This window comes from Schistocerca serialis, chromosome 7 (assembly GCF_023864345.2).
Source record: "Schistocerca serialis cubense isolate TAMUIC-IGC-003099 chromosome 7, iqSchSeri2.2, whole genome shotgun sequence".
Classification (NCBI taxonomy): domain Eukaryota; kingdom Metazoa; phylum Arthropoda; class Insecta; order Orthoptera; family Acrididae; genus Schistocerca; species Schistocerca serialis.
In genome coordinates, this window is record NC_064644.1 from 144412513 (window position 1) to 144438486 (window position 25974).

Genomic DNA, 25974 nt, shown 5'->3' on the forward strand with positions numbered 1-25974 from the left:
AGGCATACGCTCAATCAGGTGCTGGAAGGTTTCTAGGGGAATGGCAGCCCATTCTTCACGGAGTGTTGCTTTGTGGAGAGGTATCAGTGTCAGTCGGTGAGGCCTGGCACGAAGTTGCCGTTCCAAAGCGTCCCTGTGCAGGCCAGCCCATTACACGGACGTTATTGTCGTATATTCACTCCGCCACAGGCCGTGTACTTAGGACAGGTGCTCGATCTTGCGGAAAAATGCAATCGCCATCCCCGAATTGAGCTTCAATAGTGGGAAGCAAGAACATACTTAAAACATCAGTGTAGGCTAGCAGTGATGGTGCCACGCAAAACAACAAGGGGTTCAAGTCCCCTCCATAAGAAACACAACCACACCATAATACCACCGCCTCCGAATTTTGCTGTTGGCACTACACAGGCTGGTAGATGACGTTCACCAGGCATTCGCCAAACCCACACCTTGCCATCAGATCGCCACATTGTGTACCGGGATTCCTCACTCCACACAACGTCTTTCCACTGTTCAATCGTCCAATGTTTACGCTCCTTACACCAACGAGGAGTCGTTTGGAATTTACCGTGAAACGTCCCCTTAGACAAATTTATGAATGACTGTGCTTATAAACCTCTTAGTTTATTTGATTTTCAAACAGCTGAGCAGAACTGACGTACTCAGATATTTCGCTCTTTAGCTATTCTGATCAACACTAAACTGACACCTAATATTTTTAGCGCAACGCAATCTGACTTTCAAAAATCCCTACAAATGAATGGCCCTGACTAACAATAACCTACACCTTTCATGAATCACTTACGTCACAAAAATCTTCGTTACTCGAACTACTGCAATACAGCGAGCGCCACTACTGCCAGCTAAATAAGATTCTACCTACTGAAGGCACTAACTACTGATAGACATAGTTAGCAAATGAAAGATTTTGATAGAGAACAAACAATGTATTTACCTTAATAATGTTCAAAATTCATCATACATGATATCCAGTATTACAAATTTACTCCTTCTGATGGACACATGTCCAGATCGCCTGCTCTCAAAATTCTGCCATCTCTCTTCCCACATCCACCACTGCTGGCGTCTCACCTCCAACTGCGCAACGCTAATCGCTGTTAACAGTGAACTGCTGAACACTACAATAGCAAATTCCAACAATGCAAACCATCCACAGACTGCACACAGCACAGTCAGCGATTTTCATATAGAGCGCTACATGGCGCTACCAACATAAAATCCTAAACAGCCTACTTACAACCGGCGGTCTCCCTCAGTCAACAGACGAGTTAGGACTGTACGCTTTTGTGCTGTACGTCTCCCTTCACGTTTCCACTTTACTATCACATCGGAAACAGTGTACCTAGGGACGTTTAGGAGAGTGGAAATCTCGACTATAGACGTATGACACAAGTGACACACAATCACCTGACCACGTTCGAAGTCCGTGAGTTCCGCAGAGCGCTACATTCTGACCTCTCGCGACGTCTATGACAACTGAGGTCGCTGATATGGAATACGTGGCAGTAGGTGGCAGCACAATGCACCTAATTTGAGAAACGTATGTTTCTGGGGATGTCCGGATACTTTTTATCACATAGTGTTCCTTATTGGACAAGTAGATAATAGGTTCACTTAATTAGCGCAAAAGCGTCACGAAAATAATCAGTTAATTCAAGTGTCAGATGCTCCAAGAGAGGCGTTTTGCGTCAGGCTGTGCTTCATTATAGAAACTGTCTCCTTTCCCGTCCTCTCCCCCTTTCACCCCTCCAGATTAGGGTGGTATCTGAAGCCACGCCTGGTCGTGACGGCAGCAGGTACGGCACACCACCATATGCAGAACCGCAACATATCTCATATTCCTGTTTACTGTTTCCAGACACGTTTGCTGCGTAAATCACCGCTTCTACCACACAGTGAATCACACATACACATTTGTTTCCAGAATACTGAGTCTACACTGCTTTCCAGCTGCCAAAGGCTGCAGTATGAGAAGCAACCCGTCACTGGTAATAATAGAAAGTGCAGTTTGTTTTCGGAGAAGCTACAGTGTAATCTGGTTAAAATGATTGGCGTCTAAGACTTGGAGCAAATAATAGTGCCAGCATCGGATTCTCTCCTTACAGCCAAGAAAAAAAAATAACTGAAGTCATGTGGATCGTCTATCATAAGATGCCAATTTCTAATTGATAACCTTAGTAATGTCGACTACTGCAACACTAGAAGAGAAAAAAAGACATTCGTTACTCCAAATATTTGACATCTGCTAAAGCAAATTTTAAATAAACGTAACTTAGGCCATTTCTTTTATACGAATACCTCTACTCTCTAGACTAACGCGTATTTAAACAATGAAATCATAAGTCCTATAGTAGACATTATAAAATCACTCATATCATTTAGAAACAGCGTATCACATATACTGTCCCCATACAAGCAAAGAAATAGAAGAATTCCTAGTGTGACTGTGTTCATACTCGTGAGAGACACTATGAGTGAATAGGTATGGTACATATGGAGAAGACTGCTTATTTTTAAATACTTTTTAAGACAAACAAAAACGACGCAGCAGAAAAGGATTATCCTGAAAAGCAGGAAATCGGTAGATATGATGTACTTGTACAGATAAAGAAATGATTACGATATCATAAAAAATTGATGCTTTATTCATGAGAAAGAGTTTCACAAATTAATCAACTCAATAAAAAATTGGTCCACCTGTGAGCCTTACGCAAGCAGGAAATCAGGTTGGCGTTGATTAGTAGAGACATTGGATGTGCGCATGGATATGGTGCCAAATTCCGTCCAACTGTCACGTTACATCACCAAATTCCTATGATGGTAGGAGGACTCCGCCCGTAACGCTCAAAACGTCCTCAATTTTGGGGAGATCGGGAGGCACTGGTGGCCAAATTAGGGTTTGGCAGGCACGAAGACAAGTACGTTGCGGAAGGGCATTGCCTTGCTAAAATACAAGCCCAGGATTGCTTACCATGAATGGCAACAAAGCGGGGTGCAGAATATCGTCGACATACCGCTGTGCAGTTAAGGGTACCACGGCTGGCAACCAAAGAGGTCCTGCTGTGAATAGAAATGGCACCAACCAAAGAGGTCCTGCTGTGAATAGAAATGGCACCACTGACCATCACTGCCGTTGTGGCGCCGTATGGTGGGCGACAGTCATCTTGGTCTTCAAAGTGGAATCTCATTGAGTGGAGTAGAAATGAGCCCCACATACTGGCGGACACGTGGCTGAAGACGTCCCCGACGAAGGTAAGATACCAACCTGAATACCGTTCGCCATACAACCAGACAACCAGGACTGATGGTCTGGGATGCCATTTCTTCTCATAAGAGGGCCCCTAGGGTTGTCATTAGTGGCACCCTTACAGCAAAGAGAAATGACGACTATATTCTGTGCCCCACTGTGTTCCCCCTTATGGCAAGCCATCCTGGGCTTACATTTCATTCACCCACATGACGAGAGCTGTTGTCAAACCCTAACTTGGCCATCAAGGACGGCGGATCTCTCCCCGACTGAGGAACGTTTGGAGTATTATGCGAAGGGCCTTCCTACTACTTCCGGATTTTGACGATCTAATACGCCAATGGGACAGAATTTGGCACGATATCTCTTAAGAGAATATCCAACGACTCTTTCAGTCAACGCCAAGCTGAATAATCGCTTGCATAGGGGCAAAGGTGGACCAGAGCGCTATTTACTTGTTCAACTCGTGCAGCTTTTTCTCTTTAACAAATCATTCATTTTTGAAATTGTACTCATTTGTTTTTCTGTTGTTGTTGTTGTGGTCTTCAGTCCAGATACCAGCCCGATGCAGCACTCCATGCCACTCCATCCTGTGCAAGCTTCTTCATCTCCCAGTACCTACTGAAACCTACAGCCTTCTGAATCTGCTTAGTGTAGTCATCTCTACGACTTTTACCCTCCACGCTGCCCTCCAATACTAAACTTGATGTCTCAGAACATGTCCTACAAACCGATATCTTCTTCTAGTAAACTCATGCTATAAAATTCTCTTTTCCCCAATTCTGTTCAATAGCTCCTCATTAGTTATGTTGTAGGGAAGCAGCCTACTCACGCCGTAATAAATGCACTCCAGTCTTTCCATTGTTTGCCAGCCAGTCCGCTGTAACTAGCTCTGACGTCATAAATGTTGCGCAATACTTTAAAAATCAAGTAAATAACCTAAAATGTTTCTAGCATGTCAGGAGTAATACTAAATTAATATGTGTTGAATATCAGTTCAATAACTTTAACCATTTTCGAAATTTGGATGTTTTTCTGTAAAAATCATTGGCGCAACAGAAAAGAGCTAGAGACTTAAAATTTTATATTTAGATTCCTTTTTCATAATTATTTAACAGAAACAGTCTTCTGGATCTCACGAATTAAGATTTTAGTTGAAATTCATAATTTCCTGATTTTTGTCTTAAAAATTAAGGAAGCAAGATAGATTAAGTAGGCTAATAAATAAGGCTAGGATGTTTATATTTAAGTAGAATGGAGATCCTCTATAATCATAAAGATGTGAGAAGTTTCATTTGAATAACTATAAAACTATAGCGATAGCGTATCTCAAAAGGGCAAGTTCAGAGCTCGTCTACTGCGTGCAGTGTAATTAAATTAATTCTCTCGCCCAAAATATTTAACTTAGCCACATCAAACTTTTATTACGATTACTTACCTGTGTGCTGAATGCACATTTAAATTAAGAGCTTCATCGGCCATCAGCAAAAGAAGCTATGATTTATTCGGTAACTTAATGTGGTGCATTACTAGCCCAGCGGCTAGTCGGGAGAGCCGATTTGATCAGGCGTTCCCTTAGCCGTCCGCACCGCGGCTTTATATAAGAACGCCGCGCGAGGAAGCAAGGCCCCAGTTCTCTCCAGACGCTAAATAGCACGCCATCTGTGTCGGGAGTCGCGTCGCGTCGGTATCATTGCTATAAACAGCCTCGGATGCCATATTAAGTTACTTGGGATATGCGTAACCATGAAATCATTTTCGAGAGAAGTGTTAATTCTAGGATGACTTTAATTATCTATCTGCAGTTTGCGTATGTCGTATTTTCACGTGCCGTCGCGAGACAGACATTCTACCATTATTTAGCGTGGCGTTTGATGAACATTATCATCAAATTATGGCGAGCATTCACTTAAACATTTCATTTGGACAGTTATAGTTGCATCAGTGCATTAGACTCTGAACTGCTCTGTTAGTCAGATTGTGTGGATTCTTCTTTTTTTTCATCTGTGACTTTCAGAATACAGAGAAAGTTTTTTCACGATCGTTTTTGATTACGAATCCCAGACAATCTCCTAATTCCTCAGAGCTATAAGCTGCAGCTATAAGTGTGTTTCTCAGATGAAGTGGGCACTAGGAATTCTAATTACAGGCTTCACGTTTTGCTAATCACTTTCTGGTTGCCAATATTGTAGTTAGAGAGCCAGTGTTGAGAACGGTAAATAACATTCTAAATAATAGGAACTGGTTTAACATTCTACAAACCTAACATTTATATAAACAACATAAAATTGACATAATTCCACCTGCCGACCCACAATGTGATCAACCCATCTGATCTTCAGCATTCTTCTGTAACACCACATTTCGAAAGCTTCTATTCTCTTCTTGCCCAAACTATTTATCGTCCATGTTTCACTTCCACACATGGCTACACTCCATACAAATACTTTCAGAAACGACTTCCTGACAAATCTATTCTCGATGTTAACAAATTTCTCTTCTTCAGAAACGCTTTCCTTGCCATTGCCAGTTGACATTTCATATCCTCTCTACTTCGACCATCATCAGTTACTTTGCTCCCCAAATACCAAAACTCCTTTACTACTTTAAGTGTCTCATTTCCTAATCTAATTCCCTCAGCATCACCCGACTTAAATCGACTACATTCCATTATCCTCTTTTTGCTTTTGTTGATGTTCATCTTATATCCTCCTTTCAAGACGCTGTCCATTCCGTTCAACTGGTCTGTCAAGTCCGTTGATGGCCCTGACAGAATTACAATGTCATCGGCGAACGTCAAAGTTTTTCTCTACATCCATCAATTTCCACCCCATTAACATAATTCCTTCGTGGTGCGCCGATTTTCGTCTTAGTGGGTGCCTTGCGTTCTTTTGTTGTGGAGTGGAACGAAATTTTATCGTGCGTTATAATGGCGGGTCAGCACAATCATACCACGTGCTTTTTGGACTAAGTTGTTCTTGTGGGATATTGTTGAGTGAGCTCGCACGACAGAAGTCTGTAGTAATATGCATAGGGTTGCAACGTCGCTCATATAAACATCGATGTTGGGACATCGAAGTTCGCACAGAAAATCATCTACGTTAAGAAAAATTGCTCTTAAAACATGTATCGATGTTTCCATTAATTACATAAATAGTGGAGAAAGTTCACAGGGCTTTAATTTCAAGTTGTACAGTAAAAAAAAACGTAAGATGTGTCGTCGGAGGTATTTCAAAACCTAAAGGTACTTGAAACAGTCGTCGATCTCTTCACAAACATACTTACATCTGCATTTCGTTACGTCAACTTTAATTACGGCTAGTTATTTGTGATTGGAAATTAAATTTCAGCAAAAGAATAACTGCCTTGGCAAACGTTTGTTACTTGTATTCTACAACGAGCTTTTTTTATTATTAAATGTAAATACCTTTCCAACACCCTCTAGCACTGTATTTATACCAATCATGGTGTGTTTTTAAAATTATTGAAAGCATTAAAATTAGTAACAGGTTTATTATTAAAAAAATAACAACTATAATTTTGAGCTGGGTGAAAATTCGCCCATGCTACCATTTTTGTACTCAAGAGACGTTACAACTGAGGGCTTAAAGATAGTGTCAATGCAAGTGGCGAAATACTACTTATAGATACTTTACTTCACTTTATACTTCTTATAGGCACTGTACTTCACTGTATACTTCTTGTTGCTCCTTATGAAGACTTCCCATTACCCTTGTCTTGGACCTGGTGCTGACGTTTTGTTGTCTTCCTTCGGTGCTTTAATCAGCAAAGAAATACTTTCCTTCAGTACAGATTCTATCTACACCCACAGATCACTTGGAAGATTCCTGATGGTCAAGCTCTATTACCTAAATACTGTTGGTAAATCAAGACCAAATTTGTAAAGAAAATGAGATCTTTTAGATAATTTCACTTCTTGAGGTGCACATGGATACTGTCACCTTACACATGCATTAATTCGACCTACATTCTGTAAACTATGTAGCAAACGCACAGGCCAGCATCTGTTGCACGAATAAATCTTGCACATTTGAGTAAACGAGTCGATCCATCCTTTTGTTTTAGTGCAGAATTCAGTGACCTCCACTTTTTTATATACAGTTTGGGAAATCATTGGCATACAATGCTTGGTTGAAGCTACTAAGACAATTGGCGAAAAGGATACCCACTGTTGGTTTGTTCCTAAGAGAATCATTGCTGTAGGTACTGGTCGTAGTTTAGTCCAGAGGGCTTCGTAGGGAATTTATGTTTTATTCCTTCGTACAATTCCCACCATAGTCGTACCATTATTCAACGTCTTCGACAGGATAGGGAACGATGTAAACCGGTTATCTACAGCTATGTTTGAACTGGTGGGGTAAATTCTTTTCGGCATCCTTTTCACCAAGTACTTCGCCTGAAGTTCTGGCCATCTGTTTGACCCTTTTCTTAGGTGCGGTATTCTGTCATCAGTTACTTAGAATGATGTCAGACATGAACACAGGCTTCAGATCATACATTTCCGGTTTTTTGGGAACATAAATCTGGAATTTACGTCGAAGACCAAATCCTAAAAGCATCTCATTAACAGTGCATTTAGTGTGCGAAAAAACTCTCCTGAAATCTCGAGTATTTGTCAATGGATCCTTGTCTTTTCTGTCTGGTCTCATTCTTATTGAACCTCAAATAATTTGTAATAAATATTAATCTCATCAGTAAAATAACTGAATAAACAGGACTCCCCAAAAAATTACCAAAATATTATTATCATTTCAATCCAGTAGGCCGATGGATGCTTCCAGCTCGCGTAGCGTGACGTATTCAGTAAACCTTTGTTCGGAAGAATATCGTTCTCTTTGAAAAGCCACTTCTTGGTTGGTGTGACGAACTATATCATTCGGAATATTTTCATCAAAGAAGAGACGCCAACATTCCTCTGCACTTTGAACTTGCGAGCATCGCCCTGTGGACTTGACGTAACCGTCCCACATATCTTCTCTGAAAAAGTCTTTTGCCGTGTCTTAATGACCAAAGTTTACACTTTTCCCCTTTAGGACAGTCTTCTTTGGTATACTGATGATGTATTCCTTGAATTCCAAGAAGGAATTTTCTGTTCTAGATTTTTTAAAATCAGCATTTCCTCAGTTTAATTTTCTCCCATTCCTATTATTTCCAAGAGTAAGTTCGCTATCACTGTCGCTTCCATCAGTAAAATCATCTTCTATGTCATCCTGCTCACAGGATACTTAAAAATACAAATGCAAAACTCATTCTAATGGTAATGTGGGTGATTTTTCAGACATATGTTTTCTGAATAGACATACTGAAGCAACTGATACACATGTTTCAGCAGTGTCCAAAGTCATACTACTACAAAATGAAAGTACTACGCTGGCCAACATCCTAAAGAGGATTGTCATCTCTTTAGCGTGAATTTTCGTCCATGTTTAAGGGTTAATGTACTTGACAATATCTCGGACCTTACTTATAAATTCACTGCAGTGTTTTATATCCCCAATGGAGTTAGTTAATCGGATGGTCAAAACAAGGGACAATCGTTTTTAGCAAAACGTACCCCTCTTGTCGTCGATAGCAGTGCTGGTATTATCTATGATGGTGGTTGAAACAGTTTCAGTTGAAATATTCTACTCGGAGAAGATATCTGTCATTTTTTCAGTGGTGTTCCGTCTGCTAAAAAGCATCTAGTGTTCCGCTGAGGAGTTGAGTCTTGTGTATGAAGTTAATAGCTATCCCCACGAACAATTTATTTTGCATTGTTTCTGTCGCAATATTGCAGGTAATGCAATAGCTGTCAGTATTCTTGATGTACGTTTTAGAATGATCAATCATTGCCTCTTACTTATCGTCATTTCTAGTGCGAGTTGGCACCTTGTATAATGGAGGCAATTTCTTTAGTTGTAACAGATCTTTTCCTTGAACAGTGGAATTCCTAAAAACTTGAGTGATTTTAATTTTGTTCTTACGTGTGTTGTTATGTTTTTATGTTGTTTATGAGATCCACGATATAAGGATTAAGGCCAAGCAGTTTTACATCATTGATTATTTAACATAGAAAAGTGAAGTTATGTTTTAGAAGAACGGATTTGGATTTCGGAAAATTGTCATTTGACTACAGGCAATAAAACTCTATCTATAATTTTTTGGCTGATTTCTACTGATTACTTTCTGTAACTGGGTGTTGAGCAATAGACATTCACTAATTTACTAGTGATTTCTTAAATCGGTACAATTAAATAATTTCTGGAAATCATTGCACAGATGCCCGCCTTATTTGGCTTTCGAAGGTGTTTGCCTGTCAAGATGAAACCTGGTGTATTGTTATTTCATTTTAATTGTTACTTTATCAAAAGTAAACGTACCTGATGCTGGAAATCAGTAGTCTGTCATTGACACTAATGGATTATGTACAATTGTGTGTTATTTGGCAATTTTAGCTTCAAGTATAAAGAGCATTTCCTCCATCTCAGTCACTGTCATTCTCGTAAAATTTCGATACTGTAGAGCATCTCCCATTCCAGCCTGTACGGTGAGATTCTTGCGCCGTCCAAAATCATGATGCCATCTAACCAATAATTTTATGCAACTTCAACGCGATCGTTTAAATTTTTTCGTTGCCACATTTTTTTTTTTTTTTTTTTTTTTTGTCATCATTCTACTGACTGGTTTGATGCGGCCCGCCACGAATTCCTTTCCTGTGCTAACTTCTTCATATTAGAGTGGCACTTGCAACCTACGTCCTCAATTATTTTCTTGACGTATTCCAATCTCTGTCTTCCTCTACAGTTTTTGCCCTCTGCAGCTCCTTCTAGTACCATGGAAGTCATTCCCTCATGTCTTAGCAGATGTCCTATCATCCTGTCCCTTCTCCTTATCAGTGTTTTCCACATATTCCTTTCCTCTCCGATTCTGCGTAGAACCTCCTCATTCCTTACCTTATCAGTCCACCTAATTTTCAACATTCGTCTATAGCACCATATCTCAAATGCTTCGATTCTCTTCTGTTCCGGTTTTCCCACAGTTCATGTTTCACTACCGTACAATGCTGTACTCCGGTATTTGATATTAGTAGACTTCTCTTGGCCAGAAATGCCTTTTTTGCCACAGCGAGTCTGCTTTTGATGTCCTCCTTGCTCCGTCCGTCATTGGTTATTTTACTGCCTAGGTAGCAGAGTTCCTTAACTTCATTGACTTCGTGACCATCAATCCTGATGTTAAGTTTCTCGCTGTTCTCATTTCTACTACTTCTCATTACTTCGTCTTTCTCCGATTTACTCTCAAACCATACTGTGTACTCATTAGACTGTTCATTCCGTTCAGCAGATCATTTAATTCTTCTTCACTTTTACTCAGGATAGCAATGTCATCAGCGAATCGTATCATTGATATCCTTTCACCCCGTATTTTAATTCCACTCCTGATCCTTTCTTTTATTTCCATCATTGCTCCCTCGATGTACAGATTGAAGAGTAGGGGCGAAAGGCTACAGCCTTGTTTTACACCCTTCGTAATACGAGCACTTCGTTCTTGATCGTCCACTCTTATTATTCCCTCTTGGTTGTTGTACATATTGTATATGACCCGTCTCTCCCTATAGCTTACCCCTACTTTTTTCAGAATCTCGAACAGCTTGCACCATTTTATATTGTCGAACGCTTTTTCCAGGTCTACAAATCCTATGAAAGTGTCTTCATTTTTCTTTAGCCTTGCTTCCATTATTAGCCGTAACGTCAGAATTGCCTCCCTCGTCCCTTTACTTTTCCTAGAGCCAAACTGATCGCCACCTAGCGCATTCTCAATTTTCTTTTCCATTCTTCTGTATATTATTCTTGTAAGCAGCTTCGATGCATGAGCTGTTAAGCTGATTGTGCGATAATTCTCGCACTTGTCAGCTCTTGCCGTCTTCGGAATTGTGTGGATCATGCTTTTCCGAAAGTCAGATGGTATACCGCCAGACTCATATATTCTACACACCAACGTGAATAGTCGTTTTGTTGCCACTTCCCCCAATGATTTTAGAAATTCTGATGGAATGTTAGCTATCCCTTCTGTGTAATTTGACCGTAAGTCCTCCAAAGCTCTTTTAAATTCCGATTCTAGTACTGGATCCCCTATCTCTTCTAAATCGGCTCCTGTTTCATCTTCTATCACATCAGACAAATCTTCACCCTCATAGAGGCTTTCAATGTATTCTTTCCACCTATCTGCTCTCTCCTCTGCATTTAACAGTAGAATTCCCGTTGCACTCTTAATGCTACCAACGTTGCTTTTAATGTCACCAAAGGTTGTTTTGACTTTCCTGTATGCTGAGTCGGTCCTTCCGACTATGATATCTTTTTCGATGTCTTCACATTTTTCCTGCAGCCATTTCGTCTGAGCTTCCCTGCACTTCCTATTTACTTCATTCCTCAGCGACTTGTATTTCTGTATTCCTGATTTTCCCGGAACATGTTTGTACTTCCTCCTTTCACCAATGAAATGAAGTATTTTTTCTGTTACCCATGGTTTCTTCGCAGCTACCTTCTTTGTACCTATGTTTTCCTTCGCAACTACTGTGATGGTCCTTTTTAGAGATGTCCATTCCTCTTCAACTGTACTGCCTACTGCGCTATTCCTTATTGCTGTATCTATAGCGTTAGAGAACTTCAAACGTATCTCGTCATTCCTTAGTACTTCCGCATCCCACTTCTTTGCGTATTGATTCTTCCTGACTAACGTCTTGAACTTCAGCCTACTCTTCATCACTACTATATAGTGATTTGAGTCTATATCTGCTCCTGGGTTCGCCTTACAATCCAGTATCTGATTTCGGAATCTCTGTCTGACCATGATGTAATCTAATTGAAATCTTCCCGTATCTCCCGGCCTTCTCCAAGTAAACCTCCTCCTCTTGTGATTCTTGAACAGGGTATTCGCTATCACTAGCTGAAACTTGTCACAGAACGCAATTAGTCTTTCATCTCTTTCTATCCTTGTCCCAAGCCCATATTCTCCTGTAAGCTTTTCTTCTACTCCTTCCCCTACAACTCCATTCCAGCCGCCCGTGACTATTGTATTTTCGTCCCCTTTTACATACTGCATTACCCTTTCAATATCCTCACACACTTTCTCTATCTGTTCATCTTCAGCTTGCGACGTCGGCATGTATACCTGAACTATCGTTGTCGGTGTTGGTCTGCTGTCGATTCTGATTAGAACAACCCGATCACTGAACTGTTCACAGTAACACACCCTCTGCCCTACCTTCCTATTCGTAACGAATCCTACACCTGTTATACCATTATCTGCTGCTGTTGATATTACCCGATACTCATCTGACCAGAAGTCCTTGTCTTCCTTCCACTTCACTTCACTGACCCCTACTACAGCTCCTGGAAATGGAAAAAAGAACACATTGACACCGGTGTGTCAGACCCACCATACTTGCTCCGGACACTGCGAGAGGGCTGTACAAGCAATGATCACACGCACGGCACAGCGGACACACCAGGAACCGCGGTGTTGGCCGTCGAATGGCGCTAGCTGCGCAGCATTTGTGCACCGCCGCCGTCAGTGTCAGCCAGTTTGCCGTGGCATACGGAGCTCCATCGCATCTTTAACACTGGTAGCATGCCGCGACAGCGTGGACGTGAACCGTATGTGCAGTTGACGGAATTTGAGCGAGGGCGTATAGTGGGCATGCGGGAGGCCGGGTGGACGTACCGCCGAATTGCTCAACACGTGGGGCGTGAGGTCTCCACAGTACATCGATGTTGTCTCCAGTGGTCGGCGGAAGGTGCACGTGCCCGTCGACCTGGGACCGGACCGCAGCGACGCACGGATGCTCGCCAAGGCCGTAGGATCCTACGCAGTGCCGTAGGGGACCGCACCGCCACTTCCCAGCAAATTAGGGACACTGTTGCTCCTGGGGTATCGGCGAGGACCATTCGCAATCGTCTCCATGAAGCTGGGCTACGGTCCCGCACACCGTTAGGCCGTCTTCCGCTCACGCCCCAACATCGTGCAGCCCGCCTCCAGTGGTGTCGCGACAGGCGTGAATGGAGGGACGAATGGAGACGTGTCGTCTTCAGCGATGAGAGTGGCTTCTGCCTTTGTGCCAATGATGGTCGTATGCGTGTTTGGCGCCGTGCAGGTGAGCGCCACAATCACGACTGCATACGACCGAGGCACACAGGGCCAACACCCGGCATCATGGTGTGGGGAGCGATCTCCTACACTGGCCGTACACCACTGGTGATCGTCGAGGGGACACTGAATAGTGCACGGTACATCCAAACCGTCATCGAACCCATCGTTCTACCATTCCTAGACCGGCAAGGGAACTTGCTGTTCCAACAGGACAATGCACGTCCGCATGTATCCCGTGCCACCCAACGTGCTCTAGAAGGTGTAAGTCAACTACCCTGGCCAGCAAGATCTCCGGATCTGTCCCCCATTGAGCATTTTTGGGACTGGATGAAGCGTCGTCTCACGCGGTCTGCACGTCCAGCACGAACGCTGGTCAAACTGAGGCGCCAGGTGGAAATGGCATGGCAAGCCGTTCCACAGGACTACATCCAGCATCTCTACGATCGTCTCCATGGGAGAATAGCAGCCTGCATTGCTGCGAAAGGTGGATATACACTGTACTAGTGCCGACATTGTGCATGCTCTGTTGCCTGTGCCTATGTGCCTGTGGTTCTGTCAGTGTGATCATGTGATGTATCTGACCCCAGGAATGTGTCAATAAAGTTTCCCCTTCCTGGGACAATGAATTCACGGTGTTCTTATTTCAATTTCCAGGAGTGTATATCTAGATTGAGCCTTTGCATTTCCCTTTTCAGATTTTCTAGTTTTCCTACCACGTTCAAGCTTCTGACATTCCACGCCCCGACTCGTAGGACGTTATCCTTTCGTTGATTATTTAATCTTTTTCTCATGGTAACCTCCCCCTTGGCAGTCCCTCCCAGAGATCCGAATGGGGGACTATTCCGGAATCTTTTGCCAATGGAGAGATCATCATGACACCTCTTCAATTACAGGCCACATGTCCTGTGGATACACGTTACGTGTCTTTAATGCAGTGGTTTCCATTGCCTTCTGCAACCTCATGTCGTTGATTGTTGTTGATTCTTCCGCCTTTAGGGGCAATTTCCCACCCCTAGTGAGTGTCCTGAGCCTCTATCCGCACCTCCACCCTCTTTCACAAGGCCGTTGGCAGAATGAGGCTGACTTCTTATGCCGGAAGTTTTCGGCCGCCAATGCTGATTATTTATCAAAATTTAGGCAGTGGCGGGGATCGAACACGGGACCGAAGACGTTTTGATCACGGATCAAAGACGCTACCCTTAGACCACGGTTTCACAGTTGCCACTACATGTATTAAAAGTGCTTCTGCAGCCCAACGATATTCCGTCGCAACCTTTGTCATCACGTGCAGAACTACGACTGAAAAATCCGATTTCAACATATGTTCTAACAAAACTGTCAGTCACTTACAGAAATTACTCCCAAGTAACTATCAGGAAAATTCGGCGCTAGTGTAAACAATTCTGCAAGTACTGACTTAGAGTACCAAACTGTCAGAGAGCAAAAAGCTCTCATGTCTATCTCAGCCCATAAAATTAATCACAATCGACGTATGCTAGTACAAAATTCATAGTGGTCAGACTGCTATGCTAATTTCCATGTTGCCCACCCGGCTAGCCGCACAGTCGAACGCGCTGCTTCCCGAGCGGGAAGGCGTGCTGGTCGGCGGCACGAATCCGCCCGGCGAATTAGTGTCGAGGTCTGGTGCGTCGGCCAGCCGGTGGATGGTTTTAAGGCGGTTTTCGTTCTGCCTCAATTATAATGGGCTGGTTCCCCTAATTACACCTCCGTTATACTATGTTGGCGATTGATGCCCAAACACCATTTTCACATACGCATACACCATGATTATTCTGCCTCCGCAAAATTTAGGTTACACTCGTCTGGTATGAGACGTTCCCACGGGGGTCCACTGGCTTCCGAACCGCACAGTATCCCTGGGTTCGGTGTGAGGCGGCGGTGGGGTGGATGGACTGCTGTAACCTGTTGTGGGGTTGTGAACCAAAGCTGGGACGAAGCTTCTCCGTCGTTTCTAGGTCCGCAGTTTAATACAATACAATACAATACAATATCCAAGTGAAGCTTTTCATGTTGCCAGACGTCAGCCTCCCTTGGCAATTAATACCTCTCCCACCACATACTTCCTTCCATCACCAAATTAACTTTTCCCTGATGCCTGATGGTGTCTCCTATCAACCCATCACTTCTTTTAGTAAAACTGTACCATAACGTATTACTCTCCTCGATTCAGTTTAATACCTATTCATTGGTTATTCAGTCTACTTACGAAATCAACAGCACACTTCTACAGTGATTCTTTTCGAAAAATAGTATTCTGTTGTTTACAGTCTGTTTCTAGTTCTAGGGAAACGTGGACAATAAACATTACCTATAGAAATAAAACTAAAGTTCCCTCGTATAGTCTTCAAAAGATTACTGAATATTAGATCGGTTGATCCGATTACGACTATAAAGTCTGTTTCTGTTACAGAGCAAATCGTGTTCTTGAGCTGATTAAATGATTTAGTGTTTGAAAGGAGAAGTTACAGGGCAAAAACCGCGCAGCAGCTGCTAAGTGACGACACTCGGCTGGGACGTTTTCCTTTAGTGCCGCTGAGGAGTATTTCTCATTCCTGGAAGCATTCCTTTATTGGTTTCTGGGATCTGACTCCAGGCCACAACTCTGCGCGCAATTTTTGTTTTTCATTTGCCCAGCTTTGATGTATTTAGAGTTCAAGAGAAGCACGAGAGAAGAGGAAATGGGAGAGAGGTAGGGAGAGAGACAGAGCAGTGGGAGGGGGTGGGGTGGAGGAGGGAGGAAGGGAGAGAGAGAGAGAGAGTTAGTGCCGCAAGGGCGTGCGGTCTGAGGTGTGGCGGACACGGAGGTGCCCCTAGAATTAATAACGTCGCAGTTTAGGCATTCATTAACATCCTGTTCACGGCGCAGCCTTTGTTTCCGGTTTAACAGACCGCGCTACATTACACTGCTAACGGCGCAATTACCTTACAAATGATTCAGCGTCCGGCGCGCCGCCCACAAAGGAGTCCATTAGAGACGGGATCGTGCCCCGCGGTGCCGGCCGTGGTCGTGGTCGCACTGGCCGTGCTCGTAGCTCGCCAAGTGCGACGGCGCGGCGGCGGCCCCTCCTAGCTGCTCGATCCTCCTCCGTGTATTAACATCCGCCTCCGCTCCACCCTACATCAAACGGCGGGCCACCACCGCCGCCGCCGCCGCCGCCACCGCCGCCAGGCGCCTACAAAGAACACCTCCTCCCCGGAAAGGCTCTTTAATTGTGGACCAGAGGGGACTGATGCACCCAGTGTAACGGCCCAATTGGTTACCAGTGTGCTGCTGCACGCAGAAACAGCACAGCTCTGCGGCGGGCTGCGTAGTAGCCGGCGGCACACTGTTAACCCCCCCCCACTACTAACTGCTCACACTAACACGCAGAGCTTGGGATTTAAAAAGTGAAAGTTGGGCCGCAACATTATCCGCCCATCGACATATGAAGGGCTTATTTCAATAGTGGTGCACGTCCATTTTTCTTCATTTAGAGATACAGAGTTCTAAAGTTAAATGAGCGCTGAAAAATCTGCAGTTGAGATACCAGAAATTTTCAAGCATATGGCTTCTTGCTAGAGATGAACCTTTCTTTCTGTTTGTTTGGATGATTAATTTCAGAAGCATTATAGGCAGAAAAGTGGAGGTAATGGACTTGTACCACTATTGAAATAAGCCCTTTATATCTGGAATCTAATTTTTCTCTTGGGGTAAGTGTTTAAGGGGGATAGGACGTCAAACGGGCCGACTTGGAGCAGGAGAGGCATCACAGGACATTTAAATTTCCACTGTCTATACTTGCACTGACGCTGCAAACGCGTGGCGCCCTGCGATACCATCTTCGGACTCGGAGACGCTTCAAACAGCAAGGTGTCGACACATATGTGCGAAAAACGCCACAGCTCGGAAGTTCACATGAGGTGTAACGTGGGTGAATGATGTCGCATTGTCACCAAATTTCCCCACAACTCTAACCAGCGCTATGGTGGACCTGTCACACGATAGGAAAATCGTCAGAGCTATTTCTTACCCATATCTCACGCTCACCTTTGACGGCTCTGCGATGAAGATCACAGTCATTGCACCCAGAGTTGAACCGTTTAAATGGAGATCATCATATGTTTCATTTGTTATCCTGAGATGCAGAAGTTGGCACATGAGAGGAATTCGTGGCGACCGCACCATACCAGTCAGAAGACTAAAAAAAAAAAAAAATTGGATTGGGAGATTTGGAGATTTCATTAGCGTCCTTTATGCCATTTGCTTAGCGGCTTCAGGTATCAGCGCTATTGGCGGTATGTCTACAGTGTTTTCCACGGCCATCTTGATCCCCAATACTGATGTCCAATTTCTCGCTGTTCTCTTTTCTGTTCTCGTTACTTTCACATTACTGTTAGTCCATGCACAGCACTCAATACACTGTTCATCCAAATGAACATAAATTGTAGTTCTTTTTCACTTTCATTGAGAATAGCGTTGTCATCAGCTAGTCTTATCGTCGATATCTTTTCACCTTCAATTTTATCCCCATTCGTAAACCTTTATTTTACTTCCGTTATTGCTTCTTGGATGTATTGATTGAACAGTAGGGGTGAAGGACTACATCCCGTTTCTTACTCTGAGCACTTTGTTCATGGTCTTCCAGCCGTATGGAGCACTCTCGGTTCTCGTACACGTTATATACTACATCTCTTTCTCTATAGCGTACCCTTACTTTTCTCAGAAATTCGAACATCTCGCGCCATTATACATTGTCGAAAAATTTTTCCAAATTGTCAAATCGTATGAATGTATCTTTGTTTTCCTTCAGTAGCTCTTCCATTATCAACCGCAAAGTCAGAATTGCCTCCCTGGTTCCATTACCTTTCCTAAAGCCAACTCATCGTCATCTAACAGATCATCACTTTCCTTTTCAATTCTTGTCAGCAATGTAGATGAATGAGCTGTTAAGTTGATTATGTGATAATTATCGCACTTGTCGGATCTTTCTGTCTATGGAATTGTGTGGATGATGTTTTCTTCCGAAAGTTTGATGGTATGTCGCCAGCCTGATACATTCTACACATCAATGCCTTCTGTTGTCACTTCCCCCAACGATTTTAGAAGTTGCAATAGAATGCAACCCATAATTTCTACCTTATTTGATTTTAAATCTTCCTAAGCTCTTCTGAAATCTGATTCCAATTCTGTATCTGTTGTGTTCTCCAACAGTTTATTGAACGTAACTTCTTTTACAATACAATGGCTGGCTGTACAATAGATGTAGACGTCCGTCGATCTAGCCGGATATGTGGTTCCTCTCGGTCGGCTAGTACTTCGAAAGCCGGTGCAGTACAGCGGCTTCGGTGATATCTTCTCGGGGACTCTGCTATAGCGGTTGCCATTAGCAGCGGACGAAGACTGGTCTGCCTTCAACCGGCCAGGCCTATATAGTGAGCTGGAGCCAATAGAGACCCGGCATAGGAATCCGTGGCCGGACATGTCGCGGCGACCTCCTATTAATAGACTGGAATCTTCGATGTGTTTGCCTGATGTCTTCGTCTGTTTGGCTGTTGGTTTGTTTCCCTCATAGCGTGGCAGTTATGCCGTGCTGCCTGCCATTTAGGGGAACCCGATGGCAGAGAGTACAGTATCCACCACCTGTTTCCTATCAACTCCTGTTCTTTCTTCATCCCACTCACTGAATCGTTCAATATACTGTTTGCACCTATCCACCGCGTCTCTCTCTGCGTTTAACAATGGGATTTCCACTGCACTCTTAATTTTATCGTCCTTGCTTTTGATTTTACCGAAGGATTTGTTTCTGGATGCTGAGTCAGCGCATCCATGAATCATTTCTTTTTAGATTTCTTCACGTTTGTCATGCTGCTATTTCGTCTTAGCTTGCCTCCACTTCCTCTTTATTAAATTCGTAAATGACTTGTGTTTCTGCATTCCCGAATTTTCCTGAAAATTTGTGTGCTTCGTCTTTTCGTTGACGGACTGAGTATTTCTTCTGTTACTCATTGTTTCTACCCAGTTACCTTCCTTGTGAAAATGGTGTTCTTTCCAACTTCCGTGATTGCCCTTTTTAAGGATGGCTGTTTCTCATCAACAGAACTGCCTACTGATCAGTTAATTATCGATGTATTATCTACAGTCACAAATAGCCTGAAGTGCATCTCCAAAGTCGTTAGTATTTCAATACCCCTTCATTCTTCCTGCCTAACCTGTTTAACTTCAGCCTACTCTTCATCACTGTTAAATTGTGATCTGTGAGTCTACATCTGCTCCTGGGTAAGCCTTACAATTCTATTTCTGCTTTCGGAATCTCTGCCTTCCAATGATGTAGTGTAAGTGTAATCTTCATGTATCTCCTGGCACTTTAAAAGTGTACCTCCTCCTCTTGTGATTCTTGAATTCCCTATTAAAATTTGTGGATAAATGTCCTTGACCAAAATCGCTAAAATTCCTTTATTGAGTACTAATTTCAGCTCATTGATGAGCCCTCTTCATATCAATAAAAATTATTACTTCAGTGAGAGTGTATCAGCGACTATGCATCACATATCGTGTAATGACGATCTACTTTAGTGTGTACATGATAAAAAGCTCGATCCAGTTCAACTGATTATGACGGTGTGCACTGCCTGATGGCTGATGCACAATGAATTAATTAATAATTTTTAGTGATCTAAAAATGGCTCGTCAGTGACCAGAAGCTAGTAATCGGTAAAGAAATTTTACCAACCTTGACCAAAGATCTCTGCTCACACGTTTTAAAATAACAGATCACCTGTCTCCCTATTAGACAATGTCAAATACCAATGAATTCACTGATATTGACTCAAATTAATTGCAGGACACTATTAGTATTCCTCCTCTCTGACTCCAACTATCAAGACCATATTCTCCTGGAACCTTTTCTCCTACTCCTTCTCCTACAATCTCTGCAAGTCCCCATGAATATTACAGTTTCAACCCCTTTGTGTATTGAATTACCAGTCCAGTATCCTCATATACTTTCGCTGTTTCTTCTTCTGATGCCAGAGCACATGCCCGCGAAAGGCAAAGGTCCCGAGTTCGAGTCTTGGTCCGCCACACAGTTTTAATCTGCCAGGAAGTTTCATACCAGCGCACACTCCACTGCAGAGTGAAAATCTCATTCTCTTCATCTTCTCCTTGCGGCTTTGGCACAAAAGTCGCCAGAGGTACGGGGATGCTGGAGTGGAGGAGGCTGTGGGGAGGAGCACAGGGAAGCTCATGGCTGCAGAGAGACGCTGCGGCAATCTGAAAACATTTTGTTTTCCTTTGCCTCAGACGATACAGGTATAAGTCATTGCGCTCACGTCGAATTCTGCTCACTCGGCGGTATGACCACTCCGCTTTGCTGAGGTCTCAGCCCTGTTGCCCGTTAGCCAGTTGTGACAGCAACGGCGAGACACGCTACTCCGGCAGCGAACTCTTCGATGACGGCCACTAACTGGCTTCCGGTGACAAGCGGCACTCACGCCACGCCGACTCGCTCTCCCGGACGCCGCAAGACGGATGCTGATGGGTGGATGTAATCCGCGGCAGCGGGGATGCGACCCTCCTGCCTCCAGGCACAAGTCGACCGTGCTGCTGGAAGGACAGGTGTCTCCAACTGCTGGCTGGCTCCAACTCCCTTCCGAACTAAGAGGGTAGGATCGTGGTTACGCCACAGAATGTAACCGGGTCTTCCGTCGGAAGCTTCAAGTGGCCACCAATGTAGCACAGCACCGTCGTTCAGGAGTGCCGTGACACTAAAGACATCGGTATTACTTGACTGTCCCGCATTGATACTCGGCACTGCACATACCTTCTGCGAATGTGTCTCTTCAAGTCACGTACTGACATACGTTAGTTTAGCTCCAGTTCGCTGATTTCGATGGCGTTTTGCTAGAAGAGCTGCTCGCAGTCCCACTGAGCACGCTGCTTCGACAAGTCTTCCCCCTGTTGGCCCTACATTCTATGCTACTTCACGTTGCGCAAAGTTATAAACAATCCCACGAACGACTGACGGGTACAGCTGCAATTCACTGCTGCAAAATCTCGCTACATCTACCGTAGACGGTGCCACTGCTACGTTGATTTCCCACGTGAGAAGACCCGGTCACCCGGTCGTCCTCTGACTGCCGTTAAATATTTTTAGTGGCACAGGTTTTTCTTAAGCGCAAGCTACCCTGTTGAGCGGACGATTTGAATGGGATTCGGTTAATGAAAAGGGGACATACAATACAAGGTTTATTCCCCCAAAACAATTAATTAATTGTAATGATTACACTACGATTTACAAATTACAGTGACACAAACAATCAAACTGCTTACAATATGAGGTAATAAAAATGTGAAATGTGAACAGAGAAACTTATTTGTGTCGTTTGAATCACTGCCAAACAAACTTTACAATTTGATATTTTGACAAATAATCGTTGTGCATTAAACTACATACTTTCACCTGATGCAGTTAAATTTTGAAAAATGTGAAGCACAAATGTATAATTTACAATTAAATTTTCGGTTGAAGTTACTCCTTCCTATGCCATCATTAAAAGAGTGATAAAATTTTCAACAGGTATCTCAGCTAAAAATGTCCTCAAATCCTTACCACAACAACACGTACATGAGTAAATATATGTGCGGCAAGTCCCAACATTAACAGCGCAAACACAAACAAACTTTCGTCAACATGGACCGCTTGCCGGTCAAAACATGTTACGACTACAGCAGCGGGCAAACTGACATAGGTAATAACACAGGCCACCTTGAAATCTGGCCAAAATCAGTTTACACGAAGGAGAAAGAAGGAGGGAGGAGGGGTGAACACAATAAACACCATACGGAAGTGCACTTGCCTAACCTACGACTAAAAATACAGTATAGAAAGCTCTCAATTAATGACAAATCCTGGATAAGTCCGGCAATAATGCCCCTGAGCACTAGTAGCCAAACTAAGGTTGACAGATACCAAGGTCTGACATCATCTTAGGGCTAACTGGCACAACAAATAAACAAGAGTAAAAGAACAAGCAAATGCCAATGCTCAAGAATTTAAATAAGATTAGGTACACACGAGGCTAAAATCAGTTGCTAGCACCTTGGAAATTGTCTTAGGCTTAATAGACACTACAAATAAAGGTAAAAGGACAGACAAATGACAATACCCAGCAATTTAAGTAAAATAAGCAAGCACAAGGCCAAAAGCAATTGCTAGCAACTTAACAAGCACACATAAAAATATCAGACTGCTGTCACATCACAAATGGAACAGGCCCGCGCGCAGTCCCCAGCAAGCCAGCAAAACCAACAACACACACTCCAGCAACCGAGCCAGCCTGACCACCCACAGTAATTTCAACTCAGAATCAGGGCGCGTGAGCACACCGGGTCCACGCAAAACACACGCTGGTAAATAATTCCCACCAACAGATACGGCCACCCCCCGGGCGGGAAAGCAGGGACGACGACCGGGTACACACCAGCAGAAAACTCGACACCCAGACTCCGGCTAAAACGGAAGTACGCAGAAAATATGAACAAGCTGAAGTAAGGTGAAGTAAGGTGAAACGAACCCCGCCACGCAGACCGGACAGAGCAAACACACACAAAAACTGCCCTGCAGCCCTTACAACTCCTGTGCGGAAACCCAAGCGATATCGTGGCACCCTTTTCAAAGGCTGAGAACCTCGAGCGATCTCGTGCGGGAATCCATCAGTTGTCCACTACACCATCAACACAGCACACGGCCCAATGCCCAAATCAACGAGGCCCGCCAACAACGAGACTACACCTCCGTGCCGGGGCGGAAGGCAAAAATCCGCCAGCTCGGTGCGAATCCCACTGCCGAGCCGAACGCACGCGACCCCCCGCGTAAAACGCTCCAGAGGGCAGTAGCCGCCTCAGCGCCTGCGCAGGCTGTACCAGACGGAAACAGAAATACAAGTCGCTATCGATAGTGCCGGATACCCAACGTGTCAGAGAAATGGCTTACCTATTATATGCTTTCTACAAGTGCTCATAATAACATATACTTCCTGGTACTCTAGGCGTTTTGCCTCGCCCATACGCACATGAATCCTAATTTTGTACTGTTAGTTAAACACTAGGCACCAAGAATTGTGTTCTCTCCTCCTCTCATGCCCTTGCAATCTACTCCTCTGGGATTTGCACCATTGATGGTTCGTTCTGTTTGATGGCCTCCCAACTTACAAAACTGAAACCAATACATAACAGAGCCAGGGCCACTATGGCACTCGGTACGATGGCGCTCAGATGGACGCTAACGCACTGCTGTCCTCTGTAACGTGTGACATGCTGCATCAGCTGCTCGACTGAGATGTCCCTCTCTTTGTCGGTGACGAATTGATCCACGGACAGTATTATACCCGGCTCCTAAATATGAATCAGAAAGGTTATATTTCTTTCGGGCAAAAATTCTATCCTTGCCTCCGGCCAAAACAGCTATGGCTGTGTGATATTTGTGTGATCCCTGAAACTGACGCTGGGGGATGAAAAGATGGTTGTGTTATGTGTCATGGTGTCCCATTAATCAGTATTTCAGTAATCCTCCTAGATGAATGCGTATAGCTTTGGGTGAACCCATCCTGTCCATACCAGCTTGCTACTACCACCAGTTCGAAGGTGGAGTAAACCCAATGTAACCCTACTCGCTGTAGAACTCAGTTGGGGTTACATTATATCCGTCAGGGAAACTGTCTCCTTCTGCCTGGCTAGAAACAGTTGCAGTGCATAAGCATTCGGATTCATGTGTATCACCCTGGATGGACACACAGTTATCCTTCCTCTAAGGGAATTTTGAAATTCTGCCTCTATTTGCAGACATCAGCAAAATCCCTCAATTCTCACTTCCATGAACTTCCTCAATGTTCCCCATTTTACTGGGTGTGGATAGATGGTATAGCACTGTTATTTCGAGAGCTTTCCTATTAGTGAAAATTGAACCAGATTGTATACTCGTGCTAGGCCAGTCGTCCTTTCACCGATGGATTGTAATAGTAAAATGGTAGGTTTACTTGCTAGGTTCCATTACCAAAAATTGCCATGGGGTACCACTTTCTGAGCTTTACGTAATCCCAGCAAGTAAATCCTGAGAGTAACAAATTAGTATTCAGCTGCCCACGTAAGGCGTGATACTAAACTTCCTGCAGGATCGTCGTTATTACCTGCATTTCCAACACAGTCAGCAGCACCTCACAGTCTCGCCTTCAATAATTTTACCACCTGCATTCAACTAATCCCTCTTTCGCCTCGCATGCGGTATAGCTTCCACCATCTGTCCCATACATTCCCATAGCATTCCATACGTGTGATGGTGGTTGGTTGTTTGGGTGATTTGGGAGAGGGGGCCAAATAGCGAGATCATTGGTCCTATCGGATTAGGGAAGGATGAGGAAGGAAGACAGGTGTGCCCATCAAAGAGCCATCCCGACATCTGCCTGAACTGATTTAGGGAATTCACAGAAAATTTAAATCAGGATGCCCGGACCTGTGTTTGAACCATCATCTTTCCGAATGCGCGTCCAATGCACTAACCACTGCGCCACCTTGCTCAGTACGCCTGATACAGTTTCTCATTTCCCCTCATACTTCCATAAGGGCTCCTGTGCTTTCTAATCCCCATTTAAGCTCATCAGATCTTTCCTCCAATCTCCTATCTTCATTCCACATGTCCCATGCGTTCAGTATTAATAATAGAACCTACTGGTGTCTCGTCACCACAAAAATCACCAACACAGTACAGTACTCTTCCGTGTAAGTGCTGGACCTGCAAGGCGTCTACCCCGACGAGGATGACGAGATGCACCATCCAAGATTCCCATTTCTGGTAACCTGAGGACAGGAATCACCATCACCTTTCTTGCCTTTTTAAAATCTGCTGCCCCTAGTGAGATCTATAATACACATAAAATAAAAGAACATAACTAAATTTTTAGAAATTATAACAGTCATCGATTACTAACTAATAGGAAAAAAATTACACACACTTCCTACTACTTTCTGTTTTTCCTCCACTCTACCTTTTCCTTCTTCCTTTTTTTTTCGCCTTGCGAAAGAGATTATATTCCATCTGGACAATCCTTAAATGGCAGCAGACGCCCAGTGTGTCAGTTGTCGTTCTCGTGGGCAACTGAAGCATAACATGGTCATGTGAGGTCGTTTCCACTACCTACTATTTCCCTTGATACCTGATGATGAGTTTCTTGCTCTCCCCTTTCGGTATATATGGGATGGACAGCATCACCCATTGCTCCACCCTGCACTGTGGCAAACCTACCATTAGCCTCACTGCCTCCTCCCGCTTTTCCAGACCTCCTGTATTTAAAGCTTGCACTCGTTCGTTTAGATACCTCACGAACTGTTCTCGAGAAGTCACGAACTTATTCCCCACTGCTTCCCTTTCCTACCTTTAGCAAGTCCAATGAAGCTGGCACATTCCATCCGCATACTATCTCATGTGGAGACAACGAGGTATTCATGTGAACTTCTGATTTCCAAGTGCAGATGACATACCCTGGACATCCTTCGAAGTCCTGCTGAT

At 43.8% G+C, this 25974-nt stretch overlaps 1 protein-coding gene across 1 annotated transcript in view; it reads left to right on the forward strand.

The window, feature by feature from the left end:
* The window catches only part of LOC126412937 (serine/threonine-protein kinase fray2-like), a 199675-nt gene that overhangs the window by 17564 nt on the left and 156137 nt on the right, over window positions 1-25974 (forward strand). The window contains exon 3 of the mRNA XM_050082828.1: window positions 21991-22042. Within this exon, the coding sequence (XP_049938785.1) occupies window positions 21991-22042 (52 nt within the window). The remainder of the gene's footprint in view (window positions 1-21990; window positions 22043-25974) is intronic.